This window comes from Podarcis erhardii (genome assembly GCF_964252035.2).
Source record: "Podarcis erhardii genome assembly, chromosome: 1".
Taxonomy (NCBI): Eukaryota; Metazoa; Chordata; class Lepidosauria; order Squamata; family Lacertidae; genus Podarcis; species Podarcis erhardii.
The window spans coordinates 109,195,004-109,219,230 of NC_138497.1; the positions used below are offsets into that span (position 1 = coordinate 109,195,004).

At 40.2% G+C, this 24,227-nt stretch overlaps 1 protein-coding gene across 3 annotated transcripts in view; it reads left to right on the forward strand.

Moving 5' to 3' along the window:
• Positions 1–16,453, forward strand: part of PSMD14 (proteasome 26S subunit, non-ATPase 14) — a 58,552-nt gene extending 42,099 nt beyond the window's left edge. For all 3 annotated transcript variants that reach the window (XM_081873404.1, XM_081873403.1, XM_081873405.1), the window contains 5 exons: positions 5,582–5,689; positions 8,489–8,563; positions 10,920–11,045; positions 11,803–11,865; positions 16,056–16,453. In XM_081873404.1, the coding sequence (XP_081729530.1) occupies positions 5,582–5,689; positions 8,489–8,563; positions 10,920–11,045; positions 11,803–11,865; positions 16,056–16,154 (471 nt within the window). In that variant the 3' untranslated portion in view covers positions 16,155–16,453. The remainder of the gene's footprint in view (positions 1–5,581; positions 5,690–8,488; positions 8,564–10,919; positions 11,046–11,802; positions 11,866–16,055) is intronic.
• The last annotated feature ends 7,774 nt before the right edge of the window (positions 16,454–24,227 follow it).

The window sequence follows — 24,227 nt, forward strand, 5'->3', positions numbered from 1 at the left end:
ACAGAGCTCTTTATTCCCCCTTCTTAGGAAGAGGTAATTGTCATGTAAGCCTTTAGGCTGCATTTTAATGCAATTATGCATTGTCATGGTCAGAAGAAATTTAGAGGTCTAAAGAACTCTCAAGTCCTTGCAAAAACGGAAGCGATATATCAATTTATTTCCTCTTGAATGGACCCTTGTGATATTGGCGTTCCAACTACTGTGTCCACAAAGTTTCCGCTGCTAAATTTAAGGTGACTGCACTGCTGTCACCGCATCACAATGAAATTCAAAGTACACAAACCTAAAGAAGGCTTGAGCTACTGCATATATCGCAAGTGCTCACCAGGGCTTTATCCCTGAATCTTACTGTAGCATAATTAACACCTCCTTCATCCACTGCTCATTAGTGCACTGGACATTAATGAGCCTATTTATTTTGATACGATTATCTAAAGAAGGGACTCGTTTGTTCTTGCTGCGCAAAAAAGCAATTATAAGATTGCATAGAAATCAAAATGTAGGGTGTGTTGCTGCATTTATGCTTTTTTATTGCATCCCAGATCTAATTTTAGGTTGCAGGTTGTTGAGCATGTTAGTTTTCCTTAAGACAGTTGCTATAGTGATCACAGTGAATTCCTTTAATCTTGGTGTAGTTAAAATATTCTTTTTCTCATTGGTTGTAATGATGCTGTTAAGTAGAAGCAAAATGTCACTCAAGTCATATTTTTGTCCAGTAGTTTATTAGAAATGACTTTCTTAATTCAAAATCAGATGCCCTTATGCAATTGCTGTGCCTAGGCATAAAAGCCAGTACAGTGGTACCTTGGGTTAAGAACTTAATTCGTTCCGGAGGTCCTTTCTTAACCTGAAACTGTTCTTAACCTGAGGCATGCTTTCGCTAATGAGGCCTCCTGCTGCCGCTGCACTGCTGGCGTGCGATTTCCGTTCTTATCCTGGGGAAAGTTCTTAACCTGGAGCAACTACTTCCTGCTTAGCAGAGTTTGTAACCCGAAGCATCTGTAACCCAGGGTACCACTGTATAATTTTCTCCAGGGACATATATCTGAGCACTGATCAACAGCACAGTCAAATAGGCAGACCACTGGTGATTATCAGAGACATAGAATTGCCTCTGTTCGAGGAGCAGCATGGAAATTGATTTGAAACAAAGCTATTAGATGAATGTCCAGGGTTCCCAAAGCGTTTGTGCTTGTATAGTTCCACCACAAACCACTAGATGGCTAAAGGCATTTCCATAAATGTTGCCCAAATATGACCTTGTAAAACTGGGCCGCTGTAATCATAGCACAGTTGTAAAACCTGATGCTTGACCATTGATTCAGCATCGTTTGCAGCAAGCGATTTTGAAAAGTGCATATGGAGCTCAAATACAAGTAGAAGCAATTTTGTTAGAAAACGCCATTGCAGTCTTGGATGGCTTCCATGTTTTCTAGTGGAGCAGTCAGAATCCATTCTAGGAGTGTAAGTGTTAGTACTCTAAAATATGAAGCACCTTTTGAATCTGATACACTGCCAAGTAATTGTATCTTTATCCTCAGTGTAAATTCTTTATTTGTGTTGTTTCCTATCAAGTAAGCCTCTAGAGGACTGCAGTGTAGAATATTTAGTTATGTTTTTACTTACTTTTTATTTATACTCCCTTTTTTGCTGTGGTTGGGCATTTGCAGGTGTTCATAAATTAAAACATCTGGTTCAAATGCTGCTTCAAGAGTTTGGGAAACTGATAAGAAACCAGCGTTACATAAAAAATACTAGATTTACTGAAATATAAAAGCTGGCGCCGATCTCTAAAATACTAAGCTTTTGTAGTTGCTGTAACGGTGTCATACAGTTGCCTCAATCTAGGAAGGGAAATCTAGGCACGGGAATGACTCTTCACAGGGAGATCATCTTTCCATCATTTTTCTACTGCATGCATAACAGGGACAGGGGTACTAGCAACTGCTACACACACACACACACACACACACACACACACAATTTATCAGAGGGGTACATGGCCAGTGTCTCCACGGTGTCAGCTGTGACTTTATTTCCTTCCTTGTCAGTTGATCAGCTCTGATAGTACAGGAGATAAGAGCTGGAAAAGGAATAGTGTCTGAGAAGCAACAGCCACAAGGCTGTTGCAGTGGTGGTTTGTTTAATTTATGACCCATCTTTCACCATAAGACACAAGTGGGTTACAACCATTTAAAATACAGTGTTAAAAACAGTTTTAAACCATTAGTCACAAGGATAGAGTGGGTCCTAAATATAAATATACAGTGGTACCTCGCGTTACATACGCTTCATGTTACAGACTCCACTAACCCAGAAATAGTACCTTGGGTTAAGAACTTTGCCTCAGAATGAGAACAGAAATTGTGCGGCGCCTGCACGCCAGCAGTGGGAGGCCCCCATTAGCTAAAGTGGTCTTCAGGTTAAGAACAGTTTCAGGTTAAGAACAGACCTCCAGAACGAATTAAGTACTTAACTTAATCTTGGGTGTCAAAGGCCAGGATAAGAGGTACATGTTTTGCATACATTGGAAACTGTATAGTGAAATTGCCAGATATACCTCTGTGGGGAGGGAATTCCACAACTTAGGGTCTAGTACTGAAAATGCCCCCTCCTGAGCTGTTAAGCACCCCACCCCACCCTGGGTCCCAACCTCTTGGTACATATGCGCTTGGGGTTTTCTTATCAGGATTATACAAAGCATCAAGCCACCTCTTACATACTCTCATTTCTTTCTTCTCTTTTTAGTTGCTTCTGTTAGGAAGCACACAGTATATGCATATATTTGGATCTCACTGTCTGGAAATCTAAAGTAACTTTTTAAACCGGGTGGGGAACCCATCAAGTAAACGACAATGTTAGGTTAAAATTATGTATTTAATTAGGCCAGATAATCATAAGGATAGAAGGAATGTGCAGGTATCTCTGCCCCCCGCCCCCAAGAAACCCCACCAAATATTTTTGCCTTCAGTTACATCTTATATTGGACAACTTCAGTTACTCTGTGGTACTAATGTGCAAATAATAGTTCTTTTTTGCAGACTACCCAAAAGAAATGGCGTGGTGCTAAGCTGTTGGGCTTGGGGTGCAGGATAGTGCTAACCCCTTTCAAGAAGCAGCAGGGGGTTGAGCGTGGTGTAAATCTACCTACTAACTCCTGAGTTTTCATTCATTTAATGCAAGTTCTAAAAAAAATGTAAGACAACTTTGTCCCATACTGTTTGGGGACTTTTTCTTATAGAACTAATTCCCCAAACTTTATACTTTTGATGGTTTGCTGTTTGTATAAGGACACAGGTAGTTGCCTAAATCTGAGTCACATCAAAGATCCATCTAATTTAATATTGTCTACACAGACCTGCAGTGGCCCAGGGTTTCAGGCAGTTTTTTGTAGTCTTACCTAGAGATGCCAAGGATTGAATCTGGGACCCTTTGCCTACAAACTGGTGTTCTGCCAGTGAGCTACAGATGTCCCCTTTTGAGTTAGTATCAGCCAACAGGGTTGCCACCCTTTGTAAGTCCTCCAGCAACCACATTAAGCTATGCAGGTTGCGAGCTGAAATGTGGGAGAAGGGTTCTTCAGCGTCTCTTTTTCTCTAACTTCATGATGATGAGAGCTTTGTTAATTAGACAGGACTTAAACATTTGATGTGTCATTCATTAACAAGTGCTTAAAAAAACTTTGGTTCAGGAGTACAATTTATGCTTTTAATTTTCTCAACAATAGAATCTATAGTTGATGCTTACAGTGCCGTAGGAAAATTCCTATTTGTAGCTGTGTTTGTTACTCATTGGCCTTATGGCAGTGCTTACAATGAAGAATGACTTGCATCACATAATATTCCAACAATATACTCTTGCATTTGTTATTTCTCTCTTCTGCCATGTAGGCACAAAGGATATGTAATCACCCAAAAGTTGTTTGTTCCACCCTCTGATCCAAACAGTTTAAACTCTTGTTTGCTGCCCTTTGGTACCCAGCTGAAGAGCAGAACCGAACAGCTTCTGTAGCTTGGGGATTGAAAGAAGATAACCTCTGGATTTGTTTTGCTGACCTCTGGATTTCTTTTTAGCTCTGCTTATTTCAGATCTGTGGGGTCTCATTGGTAGTTCTAACCTTTGAATCATTGATTCTCCTTAGTCCATGCAGCTTTCCTACATTTTGGGAGGCCTCTTAGGAATGAATCCTGGCTGCCTTTCTCCTGTGCTCTTAATGTTTGCTTGGAGTCATAGTCTGATTCAAGCACTGCTTCCACACAGAAAACATTTGCATTAGGAAGAAGCCTAAAAACTTTTGAGTGGTTCCTCATCCTGTGATCTCATGCACATCCTATTTAACTTGCCACTCGCATTCCCCTAGTGGAGATGTGTGGTTGTGTGTTGATGCAATTGTCTGTTGGTATCATTTCCTAAGGCTCAGTGTGGGTTTTTGCCATGCTATTCCTACAAAATTGTAAAGCTGCAATATGCTCCTTTCCTTCAACAAGCTTTGCACATTCCTAGTAAATAATCCTGCAAAATAGGCTACTGTTATTATCCTCTTACTATGGATGGAGAACTGAGAATGTAGCTGGTAGTTGAGGTGAGATAAACTGGGGGTTTTAGACTCTCAGCTCACACTACACTACACCGATTCTCTTTGCTTTGAGAAAAAGGAAAGTTGGATCACTGCTAAGCAAATCAGCTTGAAGGACTGAGGGCTAAATTGAAAAACAACTTGTCTCTAGCATTGTAGTCCTTTGTGTTGGTTGCCCCACATCAGAATTTGCAGTGTCTGTTTTCGACCCACCGGGTCCTTTCTGAAGACTCCATAGGCAAAATCAGGAGTCGCCTTTATGGCTATGGTTTGAGAGCTCTTCAGGATTAAACAAAAATAAGTAAATAACAAAACAAAAACACCTCTCCGAAAGTTGCCCACTGTATATTTACAGTTGTAAGTGACCTTGATTTTTGTTCCCTTCCCTTTTTTGGTTTTGCTTGGTTTTGCTCCTGGCCATGACACTGACAAGGTCGTCATAATCCATCCGACAGTTTATAGCCTCTTTCCTACTTGCAGGGAGTAAAAAGCATCTGACTAGAAGGGAATACATGGGGAAAGTTCCTTGCTGACTATAATTTTGTTGTCATTTCAAGTATTCCAGTGGTATAATTGATGTGACAGGACTGGGCTTTAAACATGGTCCCTTAGCTTGTGCTCACTTTCAGATTTAGTTTCCCTGTCATTCAATTTGACTAGGTAAGATGTAGGTGACAAACATGTTTTTAAAATTAGTGTGTGTGTGTGTGTGTGTGTGTGTGTGTGTAAACTTAAGCCATCAAAATAAGAGTGTATAAAACTTAATTTATTTTTTCTCAACTGCCCCAAAAATGTAGTAATTGGTGTCACTTTACAATACTCAACCGAGTTGGTGTGCTGATGGCAGAGACAGCAGGTGGTTCTTTTTTATTAATATTATAATTAAATAATTTTCTGGAGAAAGGCCAAAAACAGATGTGAGTTGATCGTGACTTCTCCACTGTTACTTGGTGCAATCGCTTGTATTTTCTACAAAGAATTGACTTTGGCGTCTTGTTTTTACAGGTTGTTATTGATGCTTTCAGATTGATCAATGCTAATATGATGGTCTTGGGACATGAACCAAGACAAACAACTTCAAATCTGGGTCACTTAAACAAGCCATCTATCCAGGTAAATTCAGTATTTGGTATATATGTGTCTATATATATATATATATTTATAATACATATTATTAATATTTGCATACACATACACTTTTTTTTGGTAAATGATCTTCCTCCATAACCCTATCTGATCACTGAGGTCATTAGACAAGGCCCACATGTTTCTCATATTTGTCCTATCATTGCTTGGAGCAGGGTATTTAACAATAAAACTCCATCTTTATGGAACATTCTTCCTCCTGAAATTAGATAGGTACCAACTGCAGTTTGTTTTTGTTTATCCAGGCATTCCTAGGTTGTTAATATCAGCTTTGTAGGCCACCAGCCTTTGTGTAAGTTGTTGAACTGTATTTTAAACATTTGTTAATTTTATATTTCATTTTATAATACACTGATTTGAGCATTTTGAATATGAAATGGCTTATAAATACAATAAATTACATTTATAAAATACTGACTCTTACTATGGAGATGCAATATTACAGCCAAAGTTAAGAGATTTCATTTTGCATAAAGATCTATAGTGACTCATTTTTATGGCTGCCATGCCCCTTGTTTTTCCAGAGATCACATGCAGATTTATCAGATTTTTATAGGTGTGTGTTAGAATAAATTATTTCCACATCGTTTTGTTTTAAACACTGATGCTTCTTCTGTTCTCTCTTTCTGTTGGTCCTAGTTTTTCATAGAAGTGCTGAGTTCATAAGGGCAGTTCCATTGAATCATCAAATTAATTGCTTGGACTATCTGCTGACTTCAGTAGCTCTGCTAAACAAATCTGTACTTATGGGGTTATAGCTTGCCTCCATTAGCACTTCAATCTTAGCTCCTCAGAAAATAGGCCTTTTTGGATATTTCCTCATAACCTGAGATTTTATTTGCAGTGTGATCCAACAAAATACAAGTCGTGGGTTTGCAGGCATCCCCCCATGTTCTCTTTAACTACGGGTAGAAGATAAAGGGGATAATTCATTCTATCCAAAGTTGTGCATGTAAAAAGCTTAATAGTCAAGTTACATGCAATTTTTATGTATCTTGGGTTTTTTTAAATGATTTTTTTTACTGTCTACAGTAAACCACTTAGAGAACTTTTGTAGTCGTAAGGCATATAATTTTTAAAAATAAAAACAAACACCCTATGTTATTTTATCTTGTAAGAATAATCTGGCATTTAAGACTACAGTTCTTGGAGTTGGATATAAACAGAGCTCCATACAGGAAGCTTCTTGTTTCTTAAACAAGCATTCCCTCATGAATGATTAATGCTTTGTCGCTATCATTCTCATGCTCTAATGACGATAATTTCAAAAAATATATATATTATTTTTTTCTTTCAAAATGAATTTTAAAAGGCCCAGATAGTTGCCACAAAGAACCTTAATTATTTCTCCAAAGATTAATTACAGGAGCACCAATAGCAACATATGCTGTAAACACTGAACTTGCCTTGAAAACAGCATAGTACCACTGTTGAGTTGGAATCATAGGCTCCAGCATTTTCTCCCCGCCCCGGAGACTTCCTACCTAGTCATAGGGATAAACTCCTCAGACTTCAAAACGTATATTGGTAGCATGAATGCAGTAGCTTAACAAAATATTGAGCAAACCAAAGAATGCTTGTTTAATAAGGTGGAAGTATATTACTCAATTTGAATCTGTGCAAACTGCAAATCATAATGAGTATAGAAGAACCCACTAATGTTTTTGATTGGGTGCGGGCAAGCCTGTGCTTGTCTGTTTCTAGAGAATATATTACTGGGCTTTTCAAGGCAGCATGTAATGACCTCTCCGGCAAACCCCAAAGTGTCATGCTTCATTATTATTTTGTTTTAGAGAGTTCAGTAATACCTTGGTCTCAGATCAGCTGTTAAAAGCATTGCCAACCTTTGCAGGTTCTTTATTCCAAGCCCAAACCTAACAATTTGTATATTCCAACATTCCTTCTAAATTACCATCCATTAATATGTGTCATTCCTTAGAAACAAGAAACAAGAATTCAAATAGTTATGTGTCTGCATGTGGAATAACAGCTCTTGTCGTATAGGATTTTGTTGTAGCAGCTCCTACTGTCAAAGAGACAAGCTGCTGTTTCGCTTCTAAAAGCGATTCTATCTTTTTAGTGATAGAAACTGTGGCACCAGAACAGGCAGAAAACCCTCTGTCCTTCAAAAAACAGCAAATCTCAGTTGAGGCTGTGGCTCTCCCTTGTGCAGATCTGATATTACTTTGGATCCTGGCCAGAAACAGTTACATGCATTTATTTAACTTCCATTTGAGACAAATACTCATGTTAAAAGTTTAACTATTGTCGTGTGAAAATTGTCTGCTTTGCTTAAGCCATTTTAAGATTGTATTTTACATAACTGCACCAAAATTAAAATTTTGGGTGACAAAATAGGAGTTGTATCCAATGTTGGTCCTACTCAGGGTTGTCTCATTGAAAATAATGAACATGTCTACTTTGGGTCTATTAATTTCAGTAGGTCTGATCTGAGTATAACTTAGACAGATACATCCTTACTAAAAGGATTAATCATCTTCTATACCTAGTTATAGTCCCCTACTTGTACCCTTTGGAAATGTGTGTTTCATTTTGGATGCGTTTCTAGCAAAATATAAAGTACAGCAAAATAGGTAATTGATGGCTATATATTTGGGCAGCTTTGGATATGGGAACCTAAACAACTTTCAGGAAAGTTTTTCAAATTACAGCTCAAGTCCATGTTTCTAGACTTTAATCAGATTCTTGCATGTATTTAGTAGAAATTATCAGATATATTTTATTTATTGCTTTTAAATGTTCTAGGCGTTAATTCATGGATTAAATAGACATTACTACTCCATTACCATCAACTACAGGAAGAATGAACTAGAACAGAAGGTAAGTTTTGTTCCTAGCGTATTTTCAATTGTTTGGGGTATTATTTAAAAAATTGCTTGCAAATGGCTTAAATTGACTTACAGCATGCTGCAGTGTTGTGATAAGAATTTTAATTTCTAATATCTTTTGTTGTCATTTATATCATTCTCCCCCCCCCCCTTTATGTCATATGGTGAATGCATTACCTTGCCCAAATGAACCTCAGCCTGAACTTCATTGTGGAATTCTACATTTCTTCCAGAAGGCACCTGCATGCCTAACTAGTGAATGCTAAATAAGTTTTTGGTGAAAATCAGTCTGTCTTAAGTCAATAATTTAGGAACATCTTTGTTTAAATGATGAAGGAAATGTGGCTATTTTTAAACCCACATATTTCTAAATGCTATTTTCCATTTCTTTGGTCCTGCATGTAGAGAATGAGGTATTCCCTAAGGTGTAGAACTTTTATAGATTACCACCAGTATCTTGAATTGTCTTTGAAAACAAGCAGATTGTGTAGTTGCTACAGTACAGAATAAATATATTTATGCCTTCCACTACCTGTGAGTGGCATGGTATAACATTCTGCAGTGGCTGAATATTCCAAAGAAATTTTCAGGACAGTCATATGTAAACTCTATTCCAAAATCAGTCATCAGGTTTACAAAATCATGAATGATGATGTCAAGGTCCTTGTTTCATGAAAACTTAAGTTTTGTATGATCCAATTAGAATTTTTCCTTAAACTTGCTAAGGTAATATTGATAGGCACACTTAAGTCGTTCAAAGCTGATCATAAGAATAACTGCTGGCAAGTTAATAATTCCTTGTTGTACATCATACTCTTTTGTTGTTGTTGTTTCATTACAACCAAAATCTTTTTTGTGCTTCAAATGATACAATAAAAAAGTTGTTCTAGAATTCTATATACTGGTTTCTATATACTGCTAGTTTCCTTTCTGCCTTACAAAGTCTACTAATTTCCCCCAGATGCAGAATCTTATTGTATGGTATGACAGCAATGATAGATTCCACTTGGCTTGTTCATCACTGTCGGTAAATGTTCTTTAGTAGAATCTAGTTGGTGCCCTTGCAGTCACAGAAGAGCTTTGATCCAATTGATGCTTTCACAAACAGAAGAGACTGGGATCTTTGCTGATTTGCCCTTCCACCAAGTTCTAGAGAGTCCCTCAGCTCTCTGGAGCCAATTTTCAGTGTAAGGGGATGCTGAGGACTGCAGGAGGGAATGGTTTGTTCTGTTATTAGAAGCATCTACTGGATCAAAAGCACCAGGGTGCCAACTAGATTCTGCCCTTTTAGACAGCCTCTTTCTATGTCAAGTAACTCCCATGCTAGTTATTGGAGGGTATAGAAATTAAATAAAGGCTGTATTCAAACATTACAGTTACATAGTTTTATTGACAAACAATCTATCCTTTGTCTTGCTTGGAACCACCTCATTAAAAGTGTGCAAGAACCAGATGACAAACTCTTTGCCAATTCAAAAAATTTAAAAAAGGAGAAATGAAATACTTTTGTGTTAGTGTTGGACCTTCTGTAATAGACCTGTGCTTTTAAGACATTAAGAAACGTACAAATGAATGGTTCCTTTGGATCTTAGTTCCTGCAGAAAAACCTTTTTTTTCCTCTCTGCTCTACATTTTGGAGTCTAGGCCTTAGAACTAACCTGAGGAGATTGTATTTTTGTTCATTACACTGCGAGCACTTTTGTAAAGGCGAGAACAGTAATTGCCAAGTGTGACAAAGAAGAGATTTTAGGATTCAGGGCTATTTCCATTAACATGTGAAGTCTTCACCTAGTGTGCAGGCATCCATTTCAGTCCAGTGTCCTTCTCTGCACATTCATGACTTCATTCTCATGACTGGGAATCGGACCTCTGCAATTCTGACACCAATTATTTATTGGAAGCTGATAGTCTGGCAGAATGCCTGAAACCACATGATCACAAACCATTTTTAGCACTCAATTGGGGCTTTATAAATCCCCCTGTGAGGGTGGGTTCAAGTTTTACAATTATCTTTTAGAGCAAACAATTTCTCTCTCATCAGATGATCTCCAATGGATACTCAACTCTGGGGTGAGGAGTCAACTTACAAAACAGAAAAATGATCGGTGATAGCCCCAGTTAATTCAGACTTGGCAGCAGTGTTCTAAGCACTTTCCGTCACCAAAAACTTTCCTGTCTCTTGCCATGTGTTGCTTCAAATCCTGATAGACATAGAAAATCTGCATGATTCTTCACAGTTCAAAGTTTATTGCATAACTGAGGCCACAATTACTAATACCCAAACTCCTGCTCTCACCTAGAGTAAGCACTTCCACAATCAGTAATACTTTGTTGACTTTCCTCACCAGATGTTGCTCAATTTACATAAGAAGAGTTGGATGGAAGGTTTAACCCTTCAAGACTACAGTGAGCACTGCAAACTCAACGAGACAGTAGTGAAGGAAATGCTGGAATTAGCAAAGAACTACAACAAGGTACCACAGTATGCCATTGCTTGAGCTGATGATATTCTGTGGGTGCCCCAGACTTGTTTTTGCCTTTGGAATTCCAGATTCAGATATCCAGTCTACATGTACTGGTGGGATAGCTGTTCAACCTTTAAAATACAAAGAATAAAAATCAGGGCACTTAGTACTGGAATTGGGAGTCAAAAACCCCAAACTGAAATGGCATTGTTGAACATTAAAAGTGTCTAAGAAGTGAGCATGAAATTGCATCTGCTTTCTTTTTTAAAAAAGGTAGAAAAGTGCACAATATAGACAGGCTTAGCCTTTATAATATATATAAACATGTTGCAAACCTAGCGAGAGAGAAGGGCTTATCCCATCAGAAGCAAGATCAATGATACTTGCGTGTTCCTTGCTAGTTGTGCCACTTCCTTCCATCCTCTGGTTGTCTCCCCCTCTATCAGAAGTTAGGCCCCTGCCCTGAAGAGTGTTTCCTTTTTCATGTCAGTCTGTGAAGGGTGGTGTACATTGTTAGCCCCACAGATATAAATGCTACACTTCACAGACCACTTACAGTGGCAATGAAAGCACTGTTATACGGGGTGGGGGGTGGAGATGTGGGCCTTGACTGTTTCCCTAGCACAGCTTCCTTTTTCATTGGGTATGTAGTGATTAAAATCATGCTGTCACTTCAGCTTCAGCCTTATAAAAGAACATTTAATTTTGGGGGGCTCCTGATTTAATAAGATCTCAAATGCTAACCTTTTCTGCATATCCTTCACAGGCTGTGGAGGAAGAAGATAAGATGACACCTGAACAGCTGGCAATAAAAAATGTTGGCAAGCAGGTGAGGTGTAATGAATTATACTGACGTGAAATAACATGTTTTGTGTATTTTTGTTTAGTCACATGCTGATGATTTTTCCTTTCTCCTTAACTCCTTACAAATGGTGCACTTATTTCCACTGAAACAAATTATTTGAAGTCTTTGACTTGAGATAGTCTCAACAGTGGGGCATAAAATTGTCATTTGGCATCTGCCACTGTTTCATTTGGTATTTTTCTACCTAAATAAACCATCTGGCATCCTATCCTTAAAAACAGTGGGTTTTCCCTAGTATTCCTGCACTTGGGCACCAAAGCCAAGAGAACAAGAATATCCATATAAAATTCTGTCATCAGCACAAAAATTCAGCCATTACCAATGCTCAAAGCCCATGTCCTTTGGATTTTAGGACAGTAAATTTGGATTGTTACTATGAAACCTAATCCTTGAATCCCAGAGTACTACTTGACTTGTTCCTTGTGCCATAGAGAGCTGGGAACGCCTTCTTTTTCAAATGACATTCCCCTGTGCCAAAGGGCATTCCAAGGGGGGGGGGTATTCATAATCTGTTTCCATTTACTTGGAAGTAAAGTTGCCAGGTTGCCTGCCAAATAACCCCCCAGGGACCTTAAAATCCATGATGAGGGAGTGAGTTATCCTGCAGGCCTTCTTCCATTGTACACCCCGCCCAGCTGCATCATGTGGCAAGCTAAAGGTATAATAACATGATAACTAATATGGGGATGATTTAATATTGTCCTACCTTACAAGGTAGTGGATGTAAGGGCAGCACTATTTGAATATTACCAGGTGCTGTGCAAATACCCAATATTGAGTCTCATGGCAAGGACTTGGACATGAGTTTCAGTGAACAGGGTGCATATCCAGGCGTTTCTAGAAATGGCTGTGTAGGAAAGTCAGGTAGGGCTTTTTTTCAGCTGGAAGTCACTGGAACTGAGTTCCGGCACCTCTTTGTTGCATTTCAGCACCTCATTGGTGCATTCTAGCAGCTGTGTAGTTTTGCAGTGCCATCCCCCTGCATGGTGCCCCGGGCTGCAGGCAGCAGGGTGATTTTGGCGGTGAAGGTTTTTATGTTATCCCTGTGGCATTGGGTCAAGCGGGCAAACGGGGGGGGGGGGGGAGACACACTCAACAACTCACCCCGCTTAAAAAGGGGGAGTTCCAGCACCTCTTTCTAGAAAAAAATCTTCATCAATCCGAAAGGGCATTTTTGTTGAAGGGAGGAAACAAACTATTCTGATACACCAGAATGTGGGGGGTTGAAGCTTTTTACAAACCAACCAACAAACCCCTTTTGTTTGAAGAAAGAGACAGTACTGAGGTTTACTATGGGTTGTACCCAGCACTGATCAAGCTGATTTCTGCTCAGAACATCCCTTTCTTTTCCTCCACCCTGTACCCCCCCCCCAACAAACCTGATTTGGAGGGTCAAACCCTCTGGAGCAGATTTTGAAAAGACTACTAAGGGTGGAGCTACAGGCAGAGGAAAGGAAAGTTCTGCTGCACATGCAGAAATCTGTGAAAATGGAACTGCAGCATTGCATGCAGCTATTTACTTATAAATGGTTATAGCCATGAAACAGAATATGTTCCCTTATCATGTCATTTAAAAATTGTGCTGCCTGAGCAAGTACATCTACATCTATAGCAAGTATGCAGGGTAGAAATGAAGTTTAGGAAGGATGAGCTAGTTATCTCAGCTACAGATCTTTTACTATCTGTCATCTTGCTTGGATTCAGTTGCCTTGAATTGTGGTTACCTGAAGAATTGCCTTCTCCCATCCACACTTGCATTGATCTTGTTTGGAGGCCTTCAGATTCCCTCTTCTAATGTAGAGAGGCAGGCTAAAGAAGGTCTTTTTGCAGTGGTGATGATGCCGTGGAAGACTTGACAGGTGCCCATCCTGAGGTCTTTATAGCCTTGGGAAAAGGGGGCCTCTTAATTACAATCTAATAGGTGCTTCAGATATTAAATGCAGTTTCCTCTTGCTGGGTTTTAAATCCTGTTTTAAATTGTTTTGGCTGCTTTTTATGCCAATTTCAAGTTGGGGGGTGGGGTTGCTAGGCTTTTTGCCTTTGTGATTTATTGTGTTTGGATTTAGTGGTTTTAATTGCAAATTGTAATTTGTGTTGTTGTTTTTAAATTAAACTACCCAGGGGACTTAGTTGGATGGGCAGTATACAAATGTAATAAGCCTAAGTTGCAGCTTTGGACAACAGGAGAGGCTGAGAAGACAAAGTCTTGTTCTGGCTGTGTCATTGGGTTTGCTTATTAACCAGGTTCATCTTGGAAAGCATAACTAATCTTGGCAAAAGATAATCCTCCTTTGTCCAACTGTGCAGTTTCTTAACGGAGGCACATGAAACAGTCAAAGAGTGGACAAAAATAATGTTTAATTCAGTAGCAAACTATGGATACGCTACTTGTTTGCAAATCAAAATTTTCTAAAAAGAGCATTTTAGCATCAGGGTTCCCCCCCCACACACACACTTCACTATCCCCCACCCCCAATCTGTATTTTATGGTTTGTTTTCGTTTATTTAATTGGAAAGCACTTTTGTTTTGAGTGAGGATATCTTAAAATAACATGGGATGGAGTCCCAGTTCCATTGGAAGCAAATGGCAAAGCTCCCATTGATGTCAATGGAGCCCAGAATTCATTAATGAACTTGATAAATGAATAAGAACAAGACAGTGTTATAATGGATTGTTGAAATTCACTATTAATTTTCAATGCAATGCATACCCAGATATTTAGATAAGTATCTTTTTCAACAGGGTGACATGATTATGGTTTAATAACAACATTGCATTTTGCAGTGTGGTACTGTACATGCCTACTCAGGAGTAAGTCCCATTGAGTTCAGTGGGGGTTACTCCTAGGTAAAGGGCTATGCGATTGTGATTGTGATCTGATGCAGCCTGCTAGTGTTGCAGTTGGATTAAGGGTCAGACTACCTTTGACACGGCTCATCAGTTCTTTCCCCCAACTAATTGCGCTTTCAGTCTCAGTAGCTACAAGAAGATGGGGTGGAGCGTATGTGGGGCGCCTTTATTCTCTCGCTGCAGATGAGAAAGCACCTTGTTAGTGTGGCTTTCAACAGACAAATTGTAGGAATTGTGTTGAGCAACCCATTATCCTCTAACCACTCTTCCCGCTCTTAATTGCAGCCTCTGAGGCTGTTTTGCACTTTAAAAAAAAAAAAAAAACAACAAACCCTTGCTTATTTGGCTGTGGCTATTTTCATGCTGATCTGTTGCAACTATTATTACTATGATTTATTTATTAAAATTGTATACTGCCCTATATCCGCAGGTCAACGAGCACAGTCAACATGGGGGAGCATAGTCTTGAATAGCAAATGTTGTCCTAGTAGGTCCCTGTATAGTAACTCCTTGCCACTACCTCTTATTTAACTGCTCTAAAGCAACCACAAGGGGGAACTGCTGTGTTGGAACAGGTTTTGAATGGGGTGCCCTTTAATATGAAAAAGCAGCACCATACAAGGCCACAGTCCTGTGTTTATGGGCAGTGTGGGTCTGATTCAAAACAGTTGCAGACAATTAATGTTCACGCTTCTGGAGATCTCCCCTGGCACGCTTCTGGAGATCTCCCCTGGCACTCCCCTACCACATGGTGGTAGGCAGGTCTGAAATTTAATAAGTGAAGAAGAAGAAGAAGAAGATGATGATAATCCCCAGTCAAGAATCCTCTGCACATTCCAGTGTTGTCACAGAGCTTTCTGTGCAATGTAGTCCCCCCCATTCACCTGGATTGCACACAAGGAGCTGCCCAAGCCAGTACAAGGAGTGGGAAAGCTATTGCACGTGTGGAGGGCTTCATTTATCCATCATTGTCCTCCACTCCTATAGCCACAAGAATTGCCCATCAATGTCAGGATCTTAAGGGGGAAAGAAGTATGTCTCTTATTGTTAGGTCCTCATTTGTTCAAAATGCCACTTTCAGGACAATAACATGCTTAGTTTGTATGAACACTGTGCAGCCTCAATCTAACGCTTAAGGTTTTTTAATTACAAACTACATCAAATAGCTTGCATAAGAGAACCCTGAGTTTTAATTGCTTATTGATGCCATCAGTTCTGCCATGGAATAGAAACACAGAACAAATAATTGCAAATGTGATGTTCCGATAAGGTCTACGAATAATATTTTCTACTTGTATTTTAGGACCCCAAACGTCACTTAGAAGAACATGTGGATGTGCTGATGACTTGCAACATTGTCCAGTGTTTAGCAGCTATGTTGGATACTGTTGTATTTAAATAATGACTTGCTTGTAAATGCTGTTCCCAGTCTCTGATCATCCATTGTTTCAAGCACTGAGACTAAGATATGTTTGGATGTCAAAGACATCATTTGCAGTCTAAGAGCATCTCTCTAACACCTTTTCATCTCAGTTTATGCAATTACTTTGGATATGTTTTTATGTCAGGGTCTTTGCAAATTCCAGAGCAATTCTGGAACTGAGTTAAAAATGTGGTTGGGGTTTGGTGTGGTTTTTCATTTAATATTTGGAAGAAAATCAGCAGTATATATATTTTGATTATTGCCATATAGGTGTTTTTTTTAATAACCGTAGTGTTCTGCTTGTGTTGTTCATAAATTGGGGAGGGTATATTGTTGACAATATTGTACAAAGTTCAACAAGCAAAGAAATATATTTCAGTAAGCTGATGGGACATGGAGACCTGTGGCATGTGGTCATCTCTTCTATGCATAGGCAGCACTAATGTGGTCTTATTGCTTTTGGTGTGAGGGAGGACTGAACCGCAGAAACTTTACAAGAGCTTGTCAGTCTTGAAATATATACCCAAAGCAATACTAGGGCACTTCTAAGCTCTTATCAGCACTGAGTTTGCTTCTGTCCTTTCCCACTCCCGTCTGAAATTATAACTTTTCAGGTCAGAGGAGTGTGGCTTCCAAGCAGACGTGAGCCTGTGTATGTGGCCTTTGACCACCAGGCAGGGCAGTTCACCGAATTAGAGAATGACTTCTTAAATTTGTGCAAAAGGTGGAAACAAGATACAATGGTATTGAAGAGAATTTGGATTGCCTAGCTTGACGAATGGCCCCTGCAATGTGCTGATTAAAAACCTTGAAATTGGAGGCAGGTTTTTTTGAGAATGTATACAGTGGCCCAGTTAATTTGAGCTATCATTTTGAGCAAATAGGAGAGGGACAATTTTACAGCAGCTAACCCGGACACCTTTATGGGATGTGTGCTGGAAAGGGGCAGTGGGAAAGCAAGATTTTGAAAGAAGCATGCTAAACCCATCAAATGCTGCACAAAACAACTAATCTTCTAAAACCCTTGTGAGCTAATCATGAAACTGGCTCAAGCTTCCTGGCATAGCTGCTGTAAGCAATGGTGAGCGTCTATTTCACTACAGCTCTGTAAAGTACAGAATTCAGTATCTCAAAAACTTTCATTTTCAGTCGCTTTCCCCCCTCCCAACTTTTTGTTCTTGCTCTTGGGACTGCAAAGAGCCTTGAAAGTGTATGTGAATTCAGAAAAAAGGGGCGTGTACGCAATGCCAGAATAACAAACCTATTAAAAACAAACTTGCCATAAAATACAATGATTCTTTGTCAACAAATTCTGCGAAACACCAAATAAAAAACATGCCTTCACAAATTCTTTTTGGGTTAAATCTTTTATTGTTATTATTTGTAAAAAAGAAACTGAAAAATACACATTTAATCAAACAAGGATTTGCACGTTAAAAACCATAAGAAAAGATGGAACCATCAAGACTCGTTCAAGTGAGATTTTTAACCTCTGAAAATAGTTTTGTAAACAATCTCTTGCTGATAGATTCGAAGGTGAATAAAGGAAGAGAAATTTACCAATAAAACAACCCCGATTTGTCTGTTTTCTTTCACTCTTAGATAATTTTTAACTTCAGCCACTACAGGAGAAGTCCACATCTTTGCTGCCCACTTTTTTAAAATGTGCTTGCTTCCAGTATCTGGTGCATAAAGTTCTGGTAACTACTGTCATTCATGCTGTCTTTGTATTCGCTCTTGAATATGCATTGGCAAAAGACAGCTAACATATAAACTGTAATAGAATAACAGTAACTTCCCTGTCCCCTAGAATTGTTAGCTTTCTGTTTGAATTAAAAAATTCTTTTATTTTGTAGTCAGAATGCAAGCCGTTGGAGCACTACAGTTTTTACACCTCACCTAAAGTAGTAGAATCAGAATAAATGAATGTGAAACAAGCAATATTCAAACTTGATGCAGATTGCAAAACTTTGGCTATCTAGGCATAAGATGTGGGGTTTTTTGTTTTTTGTTTTAAAAGCAATACACACAGCCTTGAAGATGTAAAGGATTTTTAATTAAATTGAAGACTGCAGCTGAAGAGGACTATTTTAATTGATTGGGACAGCTGAGGGAGTTGGGTATGTTTAGCCGGAAAAGAAGAAGAAGAAGAAGAAGAAGAGGAGGAGGAGGAGGAGTTTGGATTTGATATCCCACCTTTCACTCCCTTTAAGGAGTCTCAAAGCGGCTAACATTCTCCTTTCCCTTCCTCCCCCACAACAAACACTCTGTGAGGTGAGTGGGGCTGAGAGACTTCAAAGAAGTCACCCAGCAGCTGCATGTGGAGGAGCGGAGACACGAACCCGGTTCCCCAGATTAGGAGACTACCACTCTTAACCACTACACCACACTGGAGGAGATTGAGAGGAGATACGGCAGTCATCTTCAAATATCATCTCAAGGGCTATCACATGGAAGATGCAGCAAGCTTGTTCTCTCCTGCTCTGAAGGGTAGGACCCAAACCAATGGATTCAAGTTGCAAGAAAGGAGATTCCGACTAAACATCAGAAGAACTTTCTGACAGTAAGAGCTGTTTGACAGCGGAACAGACTCCCTTGGCAGGTTGTGGACTCTCTGTCCTTGGAGGTTTTTAAGCAGAGGTTGGATGCCCATCTGTCATGGATGCTTTGGTCAGGATTCCTGCATTGCAGGGGTTGGACTAGATCACCCTAGGGGTCTCTTCCAGCACTACAGTTCTAGGATTCTAATACTTGGGAGATGAATGCACCTGATGCATGGCTTCAACATCCCTCTCCCAAATCACTGTGATTTACCTTGGAAAATAATTCACTGTGAAGCTAAAATTGTCCATCAAAACAAAAGAACTACCACTTCCCTCTTCAGCTCTGGCTGTTTTCTCCCATCAGCTTAGTTTCATTTCTCAGAAAAGGTAGGGGGAAAGCTTGCGCATTTAACTTGAAGGTGGGGAACCTCAGGTGCGGGAGGCAAATGCAGTCCTCCAGCTCTCTTCATCTGATGTTGGGACATTCCCAGGCTGCAGTCTTCAGTGCTGCCCTGTGGCTTCCTCAAGTGCCTGGCTGGAATGTTCCCTGGAACTGTCACAATGCCTTTGCTTGCCAGGATGGAGAGCCCCATCTACCACTGGCATATGCAGGGATGCCAACAGGATTTCCTGCACCCAGTACACTGCATGTGTATTGTTCCCCCTGGTAGTCTGCTATACCTTACAAGTTGGGTAGAACTGCTTTTTAAGTACACATGTTTACTCGGTCTAGCTCACCACACGAGGTTGCCGCTAAAATGTTCTTCACCGATCACACAAAAATAAGCATGCCTAAGGTCAGAAGAAGAGCCTCCTTGCTTTAACTGCAAAATTTCCAGAGTCCTGATATTTACAGCAAAATACAAAAACAAAATCAAAGTTTGCCAACCCTGATGAAGAACAACGAGCAAGAATAAGAATCTATAAGTATGCAGAGTCTTACAAGTTTTAAGTGTCTGAACTACCAACTCTCGGCCTAGCCTATCACACTGGGCTGTTGTGAAGATAAAAATAGGGAGTGGGAGAAGAAAACAGCGTACACAGCCCTGAGCTCCTGGAAGGAAAAGCAAGGTACATATATGCAATGGCAAGCAACTAATACTGTAAGCATGTGACATTTCACAACTCAGCTTGGAAAACTTCCTAAACTTGATAGTTCCCCTGCCCCTTCTAAAGTATAGTCTGTTAGAATTTAGATTGTGGCTGCTGCAAGGTATTTGATGATCTTAGGTTCTATTTTCTGGTTAAGTTTATATTTTCTATTATAATTACTATATATTAATAAACAGCAATGATGACATGCAGACCAGTGATGACACGGGTGGGGGGTAGAGCGAGACATGGAATATTGGAGGAGAGGGGTCAATTTCAAGGAAGTAGCTTCCAAATCATGCCAAAAACAGCCAGTTGTGTTTTATAGTATAAAGACAGCTCACAGGGAGTGAATGAAATAATGTGGACACAGAGGAAAGTGCTTAAACAAACATATCCCAGTACACATACAATCTTCCATCTGGCTAGCAGCAACAATAATGAGCTGCTTCTGTTTCTTCTGCTGTTCTTGGAGGCCTCCCTCCCTACTCCCAGGTGAGGGTGGTGAGCAGTCCTTCCTCTGTTTGCTTAGCAACAGCAATTAAGTTGTGTAAGCAAGCTTAGCAACAGCAGCTTCTTTGTATCTGGCTGATGGAACCTTTGAAATTTGCCTCCACTCTTTGCTTTCTAACTTTCTTCATAGCTATCTGCTTGACTGTTCTTTTTTCTAAATGAAAGTGAAGTGGTTCCCCCACTCCCAATAGCTTGCATCCTTGTGCATGTGTGCCCCCTGTATGCCCGTGTGAGCAGCCCTGAACATACAGTCCCAGGTTTCTTATCAGGGAATGTGGCCCCCTGTCTAAAAAGAAAAGTCCCCCACCCCTGTTTAAATGTTTGGAAAGACCAAGGCCTCAGAACAACTTGGAAGCTTAAGAGTGTCCCTGATCATCTTTGAGACACTGATGCATAAATGTGAGATCATGACCCAAATCACGTGTTTCATTTAGTTATTTCGGATATGCACAGACCAGATATACACCACATCCACACACAAATACAGACATGGCAAAGCCTAGCAATTTGTTCTCAGACAGCTGGGGGCAAGGTGAATCTTCTTTCCTCCAAACTCAGAATAGCCACATGTGCCCGCCAGATCTTGGTGGACTACACCTTCCACCATCTCTTACCACTGGCAATAGTTGCTGGGGATAGTGCGAGTTGCAGTCAGTTCCCACATCCCACTGCAATCAATGGGCCAAGGTTGCATTACTTTAATAAGGATGTAAGGCTGCAAACCTACAACCCATTTCCTGGAACTAAGGCCCACTGAACCCAGCAGGAGTTACTTTTAAGTAGACAAGTGTAGGGTATAACTCATGGTGTCTCCAGCTACAAGAATTGGGCAGCAGGAGGAGAAAATTAGAATTTGTCGCCTCTAGCTCCTCGTACTATTGGTTTCCTTGCCAATAGGCACCAGCCTCAACTTCTAGTGTTACACTTGTCAAAACTACTTTTACTTCGGGTTATAAGCATACAGGTTTGTATTTAGATCTTGCCTTCTTTCTTCTTCTACTCTACTTCTACTTTCTTCTTCTTCTCTAAAGGATCATTCTGGCACTCAGCTTAGATCCTAGCCCCACTTAGCTGGGAACAAGTCTCACTGAATTCAATAGGACTTATTTTTGAGTAGACATGGCCAGGATTACACTGTAAACCCAGTGTAAGTCATAACTCATCAGTCAGCTAAGAATGTGCTGTTTAAGCTCATCCAATTTTGCTACAATCTTTCAAGCCACTGACCCTCAGCATATGAATTGCTGCTTCCTGAATGCAACTCCTTGCAATGCAGGAATCCCAACTATGTCATACATGACAGATAGCCCTCCAACCTCTGCTTAAAAACCTACAGGGAAGGAGTCCACCACCTCTGGTGGGACTCTGTCTCACTGTCAAACAGGTCCCACCATCAGAAAGCTCTTGATGTTTAGTCAGAACGCCCTTCTTGTAACTTGAACCCATTGGTTCAGGTCCTAGCCTCCAGAGCAGGAGAAAGCAAGCTTGTTCCATCCTCCATGTCACATGCCTTTAGATATTTGTAGATGGCTATCATATCTCCACTCGGTCTCCTCTTTATCAGGCTCTACCAGGATAAGCATACCAATACTCCCTCAACTGTTCCTCATAAGACTTGGGTTCCTAACCCTTTATAATCTTGCTTACATACCTCTACACACATTCCAGCTTGTCAATATCCTTTTTTAATTGTGGTGCCGAGAAATGGACACAGTTCTCTAGGTGTGGTTTGACCAAGGCAGAATAGAGTAGGACTATTGCTTCTCTTCATCACATGAGCATAGCCAGGATTTTTGTTGGAGGGGGGCAGAACCTCAGCTATGGATTTTTATTGATTTGGGGGGCAGCTGCCCCTCCCTGCCCTCCCCCACTCCCCCTTGGCTACGCCTAGGCTTGACCAGGACAGTATATTTCTATTACTGCAGCCTAGAATAGCATTTGCAGACATAGGGTCTGGTAAGTTGTCCAGGAGTTTCTTCCCCTTTGCCCTTTGATTCTCAATATTATTGGACAATGGATGTGGCCATTTGCTGCTTGACTATTGTCCCAAGAGAATCTTCATGATGGCCTCTCAAGCAAGACTCTCCATATGTCTCAAGCTTGCATTTTCCTTAGTGGAAATGATAAAATGCAGGTAAAGGTTCTTAGCTGGAAAATATACAGCATGAGCAGCAGAGATCTTTGTTAAGGTATGTCTATCTCTGTCCTGTGCAGTGTGAGAGAGTTTTTCCCTTATACTTTAAATGGTTTTCTGTACTGAGATAACCAGCTAGGCCCTGTAGTGTTGGAAGTTCCACACAATAAATTTCTGCTATGCAGTAAGAGACTTGCGCCACCTTAAAGGCTAACACAACTCTGTTGGGGCATCAGCTTTTGCTGAAACAAACTAACAGGACTGCCCCTCAGGGAATGTACTAATGAATGGCAACTTAGCAGCATCATGCTGGAATTTCCCATTGAAACTTGTTTTTTTTAAAAATTGCATTAAAGGGCCACAACAGAAGGTTGCATTAAGTGATAATCATAGAGTGGAGCCACTCACACCATCAGACATGACTTAGGGCCATTGATTTCAAGGAGAACTTAATGGGATACAGCTCAGGATGTTTTGGGAAACTGAAATTACCACCTTTCTCGCCTGGTTTGTACCCTTTGGATACTAGTCTCTGTAAAGGGCAGATAAGCCCATAGATACTCTTTTCTTAATGCATGCATTGCAAGAGTATGGATGCCTCAAGTTTATGTGTACTGGGATTTCTATGTTTCAGTTAATGGAATTGATTGGACAACCAGTTTTTAAAAGCCTGCCTAACCTAAGGACTCCATTGTACTCTATAAAGTTTTAAGGTTCTCTCTTCCCCGCCCTCCCCTCCCACCTGCCCCACTTTTAGTCCAGCATTGCAGAATATAAACAAGTTATGGTGATGTGGAATTAAATTGCATATAGCGTAAGACCAGCTAGGATGTTTAAAGGATGCACACACACAACCTTAAGAACTTTGAACCTCAACATTTCTATTATAGCAGGACTGGTCTCTTTTAATGACTGCCTCCCCACATTTTTCTCTGCGTTGGAACCTGCTGAGCAGAACTTCCAGATTTTGGGAGAGGGGCTAAAAATAAAACTTGAACCCTGTCGAAATTCAGAGGGACGATATAGTTAAATAATACAGATGTGGTTGGAATGAATGTCAGGTCACCATGTGGAATGCCAGCTTCCCAGTTACACCAAAGTCTTATTCGGACTTGGATGCTTGAAAAAAGGAAGAGAAAAAAATGTTTATGGGAGGGGGCAAGGCGCTGAGCTTTTCCTGCAGTGGGTTTCAGCTTTTAAAATGGGAATACAGGAAGATGATCGCTTATAAAATGTGGTTCCTCCCAGACTGCTGTCCTGCGATTGGTGGGATGGCGAGCCAGTCGGGGACTGTCCAAAGCATAACACTGTAGATATGCTGTGCTATTGAAGAAAGTTATTTCTTCGCACCCTGTCTAAGGAGTGTGTTACTCCCTTTAGAATTAAAGAATTGTAAGGTTGGATGGGGCCACGACTTTCATCTAGCCCAGCCCCCTGCTAGGCAGCTCTTACTTTGCCTCAGTGGCATATTATCCCCTTAAATCTATATTTTTTTAAAAAAAATTGCTGTGTTTTCCATTTAATTAGTGACAGCCATTTTCAAGCTGGTATCCTAACCATATTCTGGTCTAGGGATTTACCCTTGAGCCTCACGGAGCAGGATCGCGCTGCATTGATTGAAAGGCAAACCTCTCCTGTTGAAACCAATGGCCTTCAAAGTGTTTAACTAAGCCTGGATTTTTAAAATCCGTCTCTCTCTCGCTCTCTTTTCAAATAAAAAAAAAGTGTGTTTTAGAACATCTTTCCTCTGATTCTAGCAGCATGTTAATT